Source organism: Pollicipes pollicipes, unplaced genomic scaffold, assembly GCF_011947565.3.
Source record: "Pollicipes pollicipes isolate AB1234 unplaced genomic scaffold, Ppol_2.1 Scaffold_6138;HRSCAF=7277_pilon_pilon_pilon, whole genome shotgun sequence".
Lineage (NCBI taxonomy): Eukaryota > Metazoa > Arthropoda > Thecostraca > Pollicipedomorpha > Pollicipedidae > Pollicipes > Pollicipes pollicipes.
Genome location: NW_023596818.1, coordinates 27,541,034 through 27,554,051, shown reverse-complemented (window position 1 = coordinate 27,554,051; position 13,018 = coordinate 27,541,034). Strand labels below are relative to the sequence as shown.

Here is a 13,018-nt window from a genome sequence, read left to right as displayed (position 1 = left end):
ACCTCGGTTGTATCGGACACCAACATTATATATATATATATATATATATATATATATATATATATATATATGATCTGCTAATATGTATATATGTATATGCATACATATATGTACACATAAACATACACATATATACATATATGCACATACATGTTTATATATATATATATATATATATATATATATATATATATATATATATATATATATATATACATATAGGTGTATACTGACATCAAATGCAAAGCAGTACTTCCACCGTGGCCGGAGCCGGCGGTGATCGGTGGGTCGGACTATGCCGTCACTTAGTCACATACAGACCTTGTTTGCACGGAGGTGACGAACGATGGGCGCAGCACTCTTTGGCGTCAATCTGTGCTGCACTTGTACCGTGTGTAACATATGCCGGGACGACCAATAAATTAGCCGGGTGTTGTTGCTGCCTGCCCTGGAGCAGAACACGCTACTGGCCGTCTATCAGGAAGCAGGCGGCCGTCGGCCGACCCTGAGCGGCGAACCAAGCGCGGCCGGTCGCATCGTAAATCATCTGGAAGTCAGGGCCATAGTAACGAGTTCCGTGTCTGGTGAGGGAAGCTAGGAAGGCATGGGCCTGTTGTATCGGCCTTGCATAACGCCCCTTGAATGTTTGTGATGAAGGAGATCGCCACCCACCCAATACCTGCTCAGTACCCCAAGGGGATGCCCCAATACCCCAAGGGGATGCCCCTTGGGGTATTGGGCAGGTATAAACTGCACAACGCAAAAACTGCCCCAACGCAAAAACTGCCCCAAGGGGATGCCAGGAGACAGAATGGAGGCTTGGGAGGAAAAGAGAGTCGGGTTATGAGTGCCAATTCAGCTTTTCTACCCTACCTTCTTCGTGGAAAAGGTGACGACAATGAGCGGACCCTCTGTCGCGTGAGCTCTAAATCTGACAAGCAGCTGAACACCATTTCGTGGGTGATTGACAGGGAACATGGACGGGGACTATTCCCTTTGCCAGTGATTGGCTGTCAGTTAATGAAGCAAATCTTCTCATTAAGACCACAATCGTTGGGATGTGAAGCCGGGACCGGTATCGTGTTGACGGCAGCGGCCTCACTGTCGAAATGGTCGCTGCAGTTCCGGAAGACGCATATTTTTAATTGGTTCCACAGCGTGCGCCTCATTTATATGACATGTGGGGGAGGGGGAGACCGGATGTAATCGCTGAATATTTCGTAGTTTTGATTTCCCCAGCCGATTTCACCCAGAGATATGCCGTGTTTGTGTGCGGTAAAATTGCCGTGCGCGATGTTGCAAAGCCAGGTTCCGTTATCATGCATAAATTAGGACTGACCAACGGGCTGGTTGAAATGTGACCACAGTCTAAGCATAACAACATACCAAGGTAAACGGAGAAAGTTTTTGCAATTTTCTGTTAAGACAGGTATTTTGTCATCTAGGTTTCATTTCAACTGCTATCATCAAATGAAAGGCATATTCTTAACGAATTTGCTCGCTTTGGCCGCATATTTTTTGGTTTCCATGTTTCTCTCAAGCAGGGGCATAGCTGCGATGTTTTGTAGTGTCACTCATGATGACGAGTCCCTGACTGGTCGCCTGAGATGATGAGCCCCTGACCCGTCGTCCGAGATGATGAGCTCATGACTCGTTTGTGATGATGAGCTCCTGACTGGTCGTCTGAGATGATGAGCTCATGACCCGTCTGAGATGATGAGCCCCTGACTCATCGTCAGAGATGATGAGCTCATGACTCGTCTGTGATGGTGAACTCCTGACTGGTCGTCTGAGATGATGAGCTCATGACTCGTCTGTGATGGTGAGCTCCTGACTCGTCGTCCGAGATGATGAGCTCATGACTTGTCGTCTGAGATGATGAGCTCATGACTCGTCCGTGACGATGAGCTCCTGACTGGTCGTCTGAGATGATGAGCCCTGACTCGTCGTCTGAGATGATGAGCTCATGACTCGTCTGTGATGGTGAGCTCCTGACTGGTCATCTGTGATGATGAGCTCCTGACTCGTCGTCTGAGATAATGAGCTCCTGACTCGTCGTCTGAGATAATGAGCTCATAACTCATAATCTGTGATAGTCCCTGGAAGGGCTTTTCTCAGGCTTGTGAACATGTGGTGAGAAGATCAGCGCCAGTCTCTACTTGCGCGTTCTCCATTTTTTCTATTAAGTAGCCAATATTTTTCTCTTCTCGCCTCAAATGCGGGAGTAGCCACTTTTTCTGAACTCTTGCGTGCTTGATCTGCGAAACTGCGCGCTATCTAGTGCAAAGCTCCTGGCTCAGACGGAAGGTCCTGGGACCATGCCTTAGAAAAGTGCATGCCCTGCCTAATGCTAAGAAGCAACATACGCCTTGGGGCTCGCCACTGTTCGTCTCAGACAAATAAGTGACAGCTTGCCCCGTCACTCTGTAGTCTAGTTGAGTCTAGTCTGGTCCAGTGTAGTCCAGTCTAGTCTAGCCTAGTCGTTCAAACACGAATCCCTGATTGAATTTCAGCGGCTAAACTCGAAGCTAAACAAATGGGAAAAGTTAGTTGTGGCTCATTCCAGATTACAAAGCATTGATGCTATTTTGACGGCCAGTAGCAAACTTTCAGTGGCCAACTTCCGTAAACCATTACCATCGATGACAATGTTTACCACAAACACCAGCAGTAGCACCGACAGTGACCTGGAGCTTGGATGGGGCGGTAGCCCCCTAATCATGCTGAGTACGAGGACGCTTCCATCGCAGCACCGCTTTACACTTCTGTGATATTTGCATCGCAAAAAGATGTCCTCTCACCGACACAGACCCTGTGTTCCCTGCACAGCTTTGCCTACCACAAAAATACCACCAACTATCCATGCGTCCGACAGATGTCCACACATGTGCGTATCTGTTGGACGCATGGACTTGAATATACCCACGCACGTAGCCATGTGCGTCATATGCACCCATTCGCACCACACGTACCACGCAAAACCACGCCTGACCATGCATGTCCATACGGAGCTCCGAATGACGCGCACATCCATACGCAGCCAAACGTGTCCATACGGATTCGTTCGTCGGGCTGCGCAGCCGGGCGCAGTGTCAACGTCCTCTGCCCCCGGGCAGGGCGTGCTCCGGTAACAGACCGTTAGCATCACCGTCGGGACCATTTCCCGGTAATAACTGACCCGATTTGGGTGACGTTTCGACTAATAAAAGTGCGGGCAGTGCATGACGCACGGTTTCGGGGCGTTGCCGTGTCGGCGGGCCTACGCCCCGTGCGTTTTGGTTGGATGGCGTCCGACGGGCGCCGACCGGGCGCGATGACTGCGCGGCGGACACGCCCGCGGCCCTGTGCCGGGACAGCGGCTCCTCTCGCTGCACCGGGCCGGCTCGGGACCTACGCCCGCGGTGCGTACTTCGGGACGCGCCCCGTACGTGCCGGGACACGCTCCTCTCGGTACCGGACCGAGCTGGGGCACGCCACGGTACTGTGCCGGGCACGACCGGACCGAGCTCGGGAGCGCGCCCCGTACTGTGCGGACACACTCCTCTGCGCGAGCGTTGCACCGGACCGAGCTCGGGGGCACGCCCACGGTACTGTGCCGGGGCACAGCTGCTCTCGCTGCACCGGACCGAGCTTGGGGGCACGCCCACGGTACTGCGCCGGGACACGGCTCCTCTCGTACTGGACCGAGCTCGGGAGCGCGCCCACGGTACTGTGCCGGGACACAGCTCCTCTCGGTGCACCGGACCGAGCTCGGGGGCACGCCCACGGTACTGCGCCGGGACACGGCTCCTCTCGGTGCACCGGACCGGGCTCGGGGACACGTCCGTGGTACTGTGCCGGGACGCGGTCCCTCTCGCTGTACTGGACCGAGCTCGGGGACACGCCCGCGGTACTGTGCCGGGACGCGGTCCCTCTCGCTGTACTGGACCGAGCTCGGGGACACGCCCGCGGTACTGTGCCGGGACACGGCTCCTCTCGGTGCACTGGACCGGGCTCGGAGGCACGCCCACGGTACTGTGCCGGGGCACAGCTGCTCTCGCTGCACCGGACCGAGCTCGACCTGGGTACACCCCAGCGGGACACGGTACGCGTACCGACCGAGCCGGGAGCGCCCCACGGTACACACGCTCCCTCGGTGCACCGACCGAGCTACGCCCACTGCGCGGGACACGGCTCCTCTCGCTGTACTGGACTGGACCTAGTGCTGGTGCATAGCGCACCGGAACCGGCGGAACCACAAGCTGAATATCAGGAGCAGCTGCCTGCTGCCTACATAGAAATCTGCATCCCGAGTCCCAGCATGTCAGTAGGCCTGCCTGGGAGTGATATAGATACGGTGTATGAACTGCCAATTTGTATCGTTGACATGCAGAAAAAAACACTAGTGTGGAAACGATAGCATGCTTCAGATTACCTTTGCTAGGACAAAATGCGGGAAGCTCGGCTAGCTGGATTCAGGTCACCATGGTTTAATCTGGACGGGTCTACGAACTTCGTCCCTAGCCGTTAAACCTCTGCACCACGGCGACAGGCGGTCGCGAGGCGTATTTGGAGCAGCTGCTGGGCGCCGCGGCATGGCTGGTCGCTGGGTACCCTCCACGCCGTCATCAGCTCCGCGGCGGCCTGGCTGCTGGGTACCCTCCACGCCGTCATCAGCTCCGCGGCGGTCTGGCTGCTCGGTACCCTCCACGCCGTCACCAGCTCCGCGGCGTTCTGGGCTGCTGGGTACCCTCCACGCCGTCACCAGCTCCGCGGCGTTCTGGTCGCTGGGTACCCTCCACGCCGTCACCAGCTCCGCGGCGGCCTGGCTGCTGGGTACCCTCCACGCCGTCATCAGCTCCGCGGCGGCCTGGCTGCTGGGTACCCTCCACGCCGTCATCAGCTCCGCGGCGGCTGGGCTGGGTACCCTCCACGCCGTCATCAGCTCCACGGCGGTCTGGCTGCTCGGTACCCTCCACGACGTCACCAGCTCTGCGACGGCCTGGCCGCTGGCTGCCCTCCACGCCGTCACCAGCTCCGCGGCGTTCTGGCCGCTGGGTACCCTCCACGCCGTCACCAGCTCCGTGGCGGTCTGGCTGCTGGGTACCCTCCACGCCGTCACCAGCTCCGCGGCGTTCTGGCCGCTGGGTACCCTCCACGCCGTCACCAGCTCCGCGGCGATCTGGCTGCTGGGTACCCTCCACGACGTCACCAGCTCCGCGGCGTTGTGGGTGCTGGGTACCCTCCACGCCGTCACCAGCTCCGTGGCGGTCTGGCTGCTGGGTACCCTCCACGCCGTCACCAGCTCCGCGGCGGTGTGGCTGCTGGGTACCCTCCACGCCGTCACCAGCTCCGTGGCGGTCTGGCTGCTGGGTACCCTCCACGCCGTCACCAGCTCCGCGGCGGTGTGGCTGGCCGCCGGCGCCAGGCCGAGCCCCGTGTCGCACGCTGCTGGTGGCCGGCCGATTCTGTATTGATCGCTCGCTGCCGGCCGGTATCCGCTCGGTGCGAGCGGCATACGATGAAACGTCACGTGCCCGATGACCGCGTGGGGACGTGCTGATTGGCCAGCGCGGCGACACGCGACCCGACCCGACCTGGCATGCGCCGCACGCCGGCAATCGAGAAGTTTGACCTGAACGGACTTTATAAAGTTCCTGTAGGGGGGAAATACATTGAAGAGCTTTCACCTGCATGTTAGCCGCCTCGTTCAGATATTGTTCTGATGCGTGCATTTGATTTTTCGTTTCATTTCAGTCGTTAAAAAGTGGCATGTGATCGATTTTTATTTCGTTCTTTGTAAACAAACTACCATACAAAATGTACACGACCAGGTATCCATAGTAGACTCGGGGCTGACTCTGTCATTCATTTCGCTTTATATTATGAAAAAATATTGCTCCACTATAAAGACAGTACAACCAAGATGACCACCTCGGCGACAACCACGGCCTGCCCATGCATGAACCAGGACCGCACCTTCTAACACAGGAGAGCCTGCACAGAGATAAAATATAAGCACAGGTAATAACAAAACAACGCATGTGAACTAACGAACGGTAGGAGTGTTTCTGAAGGGTAGCACGCCGCTCGACCGGCGCGAGGCGGGACCGGGGTCTTCCCGTCGCCCCAGCTGCGGGTCAACACATGCCGAAGGGGCGAAGACATCTCAACCAAGACGCTATCCGAGGCCAGCAAGCAGGCTCCATGCCGACGGTCGGACGTCCCTCCGATAACCGCTGCCGCCGAGCGGTGCCGGAGGTCTGGACCGGACCGGACCGGACCGAACCGGACCGGATCGGATCGGACCGGACCGGACCGGACCGGACCGGACCGGACCGGACCGGACCGGACCGGACCGGACCGGACCGGACCGGACCGGACCGGACTGGACCGGACAGGACCGGACCGGACAGAGCCGGACAGGACCGGACCGGACCGGACCGGACGGCGGCAGGCGCGAAGAGAAGACCCGACGGCTCGTCTCCCGTCTACATATATGTACCATAGCCAGGCGCTCCCGGAGCCCGCACGGGCACCCACCGTCCCCCGCCGCTCCTTCGTCACACCAACGCTCCACCTAGACCTAACACCGAGAGAGAACATCGAATGGCGTTTGGCGAGTGCCGGGGCTCGTGCGGCGGTGCGCGTTCCCGCTACTGACACACGGAGAAGCGACAAAGGAGCGAGCGCCACGCGCCGCCCTGGCCCGCAGGGCCGGCGTCCTGACGTCGCGCCGGTCGGACATGACATGGACACGGGCGCGCGGTGATTAGATGAGTAGAAGCGCGCGGGTGACAGGTGCGGAGTGAGATGAGCGGGGTCGTGTGCTGATAAAAGGTGAGAGGTGAGATGAGAAAGGGGCCTAATAATGAAAGGTGCGAGGTGAGATGGCGGAGGCGCGCGAGGTCAGCGCGATCCCCATACAGGAGCCGTCAGTGTACGCTGCCCGCCGTTTGAGTATGAGCAAGTTTTCGATTGCACTCGATTTTCCGACACAACTTGGCAGCCATGGGCACCGCCCGGTGAATGGAGGTCGGTACGGCACCACATCATGCAGAACATGCTTATATCACGAGAACAACCGGCAGCGCGTCAGGTCAGCCCGATGCGCGGCCGGCGGCGCCCCAAGTCAGCCCGATGCGCGGCCGGCAGCGCCTCAGGTCAGCCTGATGCGCGGCCGGCAGCGCCTCAGGTCAGCCCGATGCACGGCCGGCAGCGCCTCAGGTCAGCCCGATGCGCGGCCGGCAGCGCCTCAGGTCAGCCCGATGCGTGCCAGCAGGGCGGTTGGCACGGAATGGGACCCTCCCAACCGTAGCGGCCGCCATCCCGTCTGGGGCGCGCGTGGCGAGGTGCGCCACATTAGCAGGCGCCGCCGCAACGACCGACGCAACGCGGCCCGATTCCCAGGGCCCCGGCGCGCGGCGCCGCGGCATGATTGGGACGCGGAAGCTCTGTGTCTTCTGTGAGGTCAGTCTGGTATCCACTGGATCCGGGTATCCACTAGATCCGGGGTGCGGGTCCACACCGGGTATACGGACCGGCGCCGCCCGGCCCCGCAATGAGATCCAATGGTGCAGTGTGCCACCGCCGGCCCGTTTGTACTGTGCGCGTATTATATGGAAAATGTGATAACGGTCATGGCACAAGCAATCGTGTGAAGGCATCGCAAGGTAGAGAGTTTGAACTTGGACGAGCGGCCCACCGCCTCCGGGGCGCCGGCGCTCCACAAATGCCCGGGTTATTGGAGTGGGTTTGATTGGCTGCAGCCGGCGAGTGGACCGGATGGGCTCTGGACTAGCTGGTGACCCAGTGTGACCCGACTCGGCGGTGTCACGCATTGTCTTGATACGCTACCACGCTACACTACCGAGAGCGAATGAAGCGCCGGACGGCTGGGGCCGAGTGAGCCAGCCAGCGGACGCAGCCACACGCGCACCTGCACAGGTAAGGCCTCGTCCAGACAAGTCTCACGGAGCGGCGTCTGTCACAGCCGTGCCGCGGCACGGGGCGCCGCGGCACGCGTGCACGCGCGCACCGCGTGCGGCAACGCCTTTCATTGGCAAGCACCGCGTTGCCGACCGCTCAGCAATCGATCAGGTCACGAAAGGGCGGCTCGTCGGCCCACGGGTCTCTGAAGTCGCCCAGCCCCGACAGTACGTCGTGGTCGTACTTGAACTCGAGGTGCGACCCGGAGCTGCTCGACACGGACATGCCGTCCAGGTCGAGGTCCGAGGCGAGCGCGTCGAGCGGCATGTCGAGTTCGGTCACCAGGTCGGCCACCTTCAGCTGCAGCAGCTCGTCCAGCGCGTCCGCGTCCACGCGCAGCGGCTCCAGCGGCTCCTGCTTGACGGCCGACAGCAGCGCCCCGCCGCCAGCGCCGTCCTCCTCCGGCTCGCACTCCGGCGTCGGCGGCGGCGAGCCGAGCGAGAGCGCGTGCAGCCCGGCTGGCGGGCGCTCGCCGTACGCCGTCGCCGCCTCCTCGCACATGGTGGCCGACTCGGGCGAGTCAGGCATGAGCGCCGGCGGGCTGCCCGGCGCGCCGCTGGGGCTGGCGCGCGGCGACGAGTGTGACGAGGCGACGCTGGCGACGCGCTGCCGGCGCGGCGGCGAGCCCGCCGCGCGCCGGCCGCCAGCCGCCTGTCGCTTCACGCTCTCGCGGAACTTGTTGTCGATGGTGAGCTTCAGCTTGAGCCGCTGGTGGTTGACGGGCGTGAAGTTGGCGCCGGCCGTCTGCGTGATTCGAGAGCGCGACGCGCCGCTGTTGTTGACCACCGCCTTAAAGCCGGCGGCGGCGGCGGCAGCGCGCGCCTTGGAGCGCGTGCGCTCTGTCGTCTTGCCCGGCTTGAGCGTCTTCTTGCGCGGCCGGTACTTGTAGTCGGGGAACTCGCGCTGGTGGTACTCTTTGAGCCGCTTGGAGATCTCGTGGAAGGGCTGGCGCTGCGCGTCGCTCAGCAGCTTCCAGCGCCGGCCGAGCTCCTTGGATATCTCGGCGTTGTGCATGTCGGGCGTGACCTCGATGATCTTACGCCGTTCGATCTGCGACCACACCATGAAGGCGTTCATCGGCCGCTTCACGTGATTCAGCGGGTGTTTCTTGGTCTGTAACGAAGACGAGGCGTGTCACAGGCGGGCTGGTAGGGTGCTGTTTGCTAGTTCGGGCTCTGTGCGGACCAGCAGCGGGTCCCCAGCGAATTCAGGAGGAGGGACACCGATGGGTCAACACAGATGTCAGTACGGGGTTAAACGACAACGCAGCAGGAACCAGTCCAACGAAATAGCAACAATGCATGGAAAAGGTGTCCATGGTGGGTCAGCTGGCGATCCAGCCGACGCCGTCCTCCGTTCTGCTTACAGCGCGTGTATGGTAACCCTCTCCGAGCCTGCGGTCCGTCAGGCCGATTACACCAGGGCTGACCGTCAGAAGGCGCATCAACACCAGTGATATGTCACAGTGGCAGCGGTCACATGCCGCATCCTCAAAGGCCACATGACGCGGCAGCGGAGGATCAAGTTCGGCGCCGCTGTGCCGCCGGTGCGAGGTCCCATCAGCAGGGCCTGTCGAGACCTGTCGAGGCGCGTGCGCTGCACAGACAGGCGCGGCGCCCGCTCAAGGCCGCACTTCCACAGCACGCTGTCGGTAGGGCAGCCAGCCTAAACCCCTTGTCGTGCTGGCACCGCCCACTGCCGGCCAACTTCCCTAAACGGCGCCTTTTTTGTCGTCGGTGCCGTGCTTTATTGGAAAACTTGTGGCGGTACGCCCCAACTTGAGCCGTCTCCGGACCGTGCGGCTGGAGTTATAGTGCGGCGACCACGGCCGACTGCAGATGTGGGCGCTGCTCATCAGGGCCGACCCAGCAGACGGATGTCACCTCTGACCCAGCGGCGGACTGTCGCCTCTGACCCAGCGGCGGACTGTCGCCTCTCACCCAGCGGCGGACTGTCGCCTCTGACCCAACGGAGACTGTCACCTCTGACCCGGCGGAGGGCTGTCGCCTCTGACCCAGCGGAGGGCTGTCACCTCAGACCCAGATACGGATGTCACCTTTGACCCACGGACTGTCACTCTGACCAAGCCGTACTGGACCCAGTCACGATGTCTGACCCAGCAGCGTACTGTCCCGTACCACGCGGCTGCGACCAAGCGGCGGACTGTCACTTCTGACCCACCCAGCGATGGACTGTCACCTCGACGCAAGCGGCGACTGTCTCTGACCCACCCGGGCTGTCACCCGACGCAGCGACAGCCTCTCACCTCTGACCCAGCAGCGGACCGTCACCTCTGACCCAGCGGCGGACTGTCACCTCTGACCCAGCAGCGGACCGTCACCTCTGACCAAGCGGCGGACTGTCACCTCTGACCCACCCAGCGACGGACTGTCACCTCTGACCCAACGGCGGACTGTCACCTCTGACCCAGCGACAGCCTCTCACCTCTGACCCAGCAGCGGACCGTCACATCTGACCCAGCGACAGTCTCTCACCCCTGACCCAGCAGCGGACCGTCACCTCTGACCCAGCAGCGGACCGTCACATCTGACCCAGCGGCGGACTGTCGCCTCTGACCCAATGGAGACTGTGACTTCTGACCCAGCGGCGGACCGTCACCTCTGACCCAGCAGCGGACCGTCACCTCTGACCCAGCGGCGGACTGTCACCCCCGCCCTACAGAGAGATGTCGTGACGCTCGCCTCCACGTGCACCCCGCAGTCAAGACCCCACGTCTTACATCACCAGCCTCCATGCGGTTAATGGCAGCGACTGCCTGCCCTCGACGCCGGTAATTGCTTATGTCATCAGCTAGGCAGCCTCTGGCTGGCCACGCCAGGGCCGGTGAAATGTGTGGCACCGTCCGTCGCCTGACTGGCAGGCGGCGCCGGCCCAGCGGCGGCGGCGTCTCTGCAGCAGGCCCGCAGCCACCGCCTCGCCCGACGCCAAGTATTCGGCGGGCCGTCAGTCGGTGGCGGCCGCGTCAAAAAGCGAGCGGCGCGCTGAGGAGTCGCTGCTGACAAAGACGTCCCACGGCGGGGCAAGGTCACGCCGATGGGCGTTATCGCCGGCCGGCGTGTCACCGAGAGGTCGCAGAGGTGACTGTGCGCCGGCCGTCGCCGCCGCTATCGTAGTGACGAGAGATGTTCCGCATGTCGCCCCGAACTCGCCGCCCACAGAGCGGTTGAGGCCGTGAATGAGCACTGCTCTTGGGAATATTTTGAGCGGTGCCTTTTGGAGGACGTTTTGCTGAACTGCACCAAGTCGTCCCACGATGGCATCGACTTTCGGAAAGGCATCCAAGCTTGTGCTATACCCCATGCTACGAGCGGCAGTAGCGGGTAACGACCCCAGACACCAGCGTCAGGCTGCGGGTACAGGGGGCGCTGCGGCTCTGAGAGGCTCGGAGTGAAAACTCTCTCGGAGGAAAAAGCGTCCATTTACGCAGTCGTCCGTTGGACGACACTCCGTAGAAATGGGGCTGCCCGTATTCCATACATAAGAGAAGCTGCTGGCGACGCCGCCTGCTTATCGCCAGCAGCGCCTGCGATCTCCCGGAGATGGGAGGCTTACTCAACGTCCGAACTTCCTCCGATCCCCTGGCGGTGAGGTTTCACCTGACCCGCAAAATCTATGCGGGCGCCCCATTCCCGATCTTCTACCCGAGGTCCACAGTGTCCAGGCACGCCCGAGGTCTGCTGTGTCCAGGTCCGCCCGAGGTCCACTGTGTCCAGGTACGCCCGGGGTCCACTGTGTCCAGGCGCGCCGAGGTCTGCTGTGTCCAGGTCCGCTCGAGGTTCACTGTGTCCAGGCACGCCCAAGGTCTACTGTGTCCAGGCACGCCCGAGGTCTGCTGTGTCCCGGTACGTCCGGGGTCCACTGTGTCCAGGTCCGTCCGAGGTCCCCGTGTCCCGGCCGGGCCCCGCCGGACCGACCTGGTGACGACCGTCACCCAGGCAGGCAGGGGCCGTCAGCTGGCAGCGGCACCGCGGCGCGCTGCAGGGCCCAATTAGGCCGGCGCAGCCTGCACACGGGCGCGGGCCAAGTGGGCCAGCTGGGCAGCGGAGGGTCTAACGACTCGGCGGCGCCGGCCGGCGTCAGGCAGCCGTCTGACCCCGGCGCGGCCCGGCCGGGACTGACGCCCGCCCCAGAGACGCCATCACTGGGCGGCCGCTCCACCAGCCGTGATGGCTCGCTGGCCACGAACACTGATGGCGGCGGCGGCGGCGGCGGCGGCGGCTGTTACGGGAGCCCGTCGCGGTGGCCGGTGGCGACACTCCTCGTCGCTCGACCCGCTCTGGAGACCACCGTACCGTACACCTGTTGTCGAGAGGCCGCCTCGACCTCAGCTGAGCGAGGCCGGTCGGTCGAGCCGAGCCGAGCCAACGGACATCGAACGAGAACACCATATGGCGGGCTTGGCAGTTTTCACCTATTTCATCGAATTTAGCGTGGTTTTGACACCCTGTCGTTGACTGGTGCTGGGAGCGGCAGCTCAGGCATCCACCCTCGCTGACCACTGCCGGGAGGTGACGGGCCGAGGTCTGGCACGCCGCCGCTGCCAGCGGCAGGGGCCGGTGCGCGTCTGTGGCGCGCGCGCCAATCACGCTGGAGACCCGATGGCCCCCGCGCGCCATCAACACGGCGCGCCCCTGCTCAGGGGGAGATGTTTTGACAAAGCCAAAATGTTCTCCGCTGGGGCGAGCCTAGGGGTCGAGCCGGTGAGCCGGCAAACTGGTCCCTGGAGGGTAGGGGAGGGACGAACGTGGCATGATCAGCTCACAACACGCACACGGGGATGCGGTTACGTCAATGAACGGTAAAATATTTGATGTTAGCCGGCCATTCTCCACTCATGCGATTAGGTGTTCAATCCATGAATGTGCACCGTACTGTAAGTACTGACTTAAAAGCACCATCATTTCGGATGCCTGATAATTATAGCTGATAATTATTCAGGGCTCAAATCTCACATCTCTTCGAAGTCTCTGAAAGCTTTCCGCAACAAAACGGAGCGTGGTTCAGAATCAGCCCGCGCGTGCGTGCGGTT

At 61.4% G+C, this 13,018-nt stretch overlaps 1 protein-coding gene across 1 annotated transcript in view; it reads right to left on the bottom strand.

Moving 5' to 3' along the window:
- Positions 1–7,159: 7,159 nt before the first annotated feature.
- The window catches only part of LOC119105524 (transcription factor SOX-4), a 12,556-nt gene continuing 6,697 nt past the window's right edge, over positions 7,160–13,018 (bottom strand). The window contains exons 2-3 of the mRNA XM_037228987.1: positions 8,602–9,081; positions 7,160–8,325 (exon numbers count right to left, since the gene is read on the bottom strand). Of these exons, the coding sequence (XP_037084882.1) occupies positions 8,065–8,325; positions 8,602–9,081 (741 nt within the window). The 3' untranslated portion in view covers positions 7,160–8,064. The remainder of the gene's footprint in view (positions 8,326–8,601; positions 9,082–13,018) is intronic.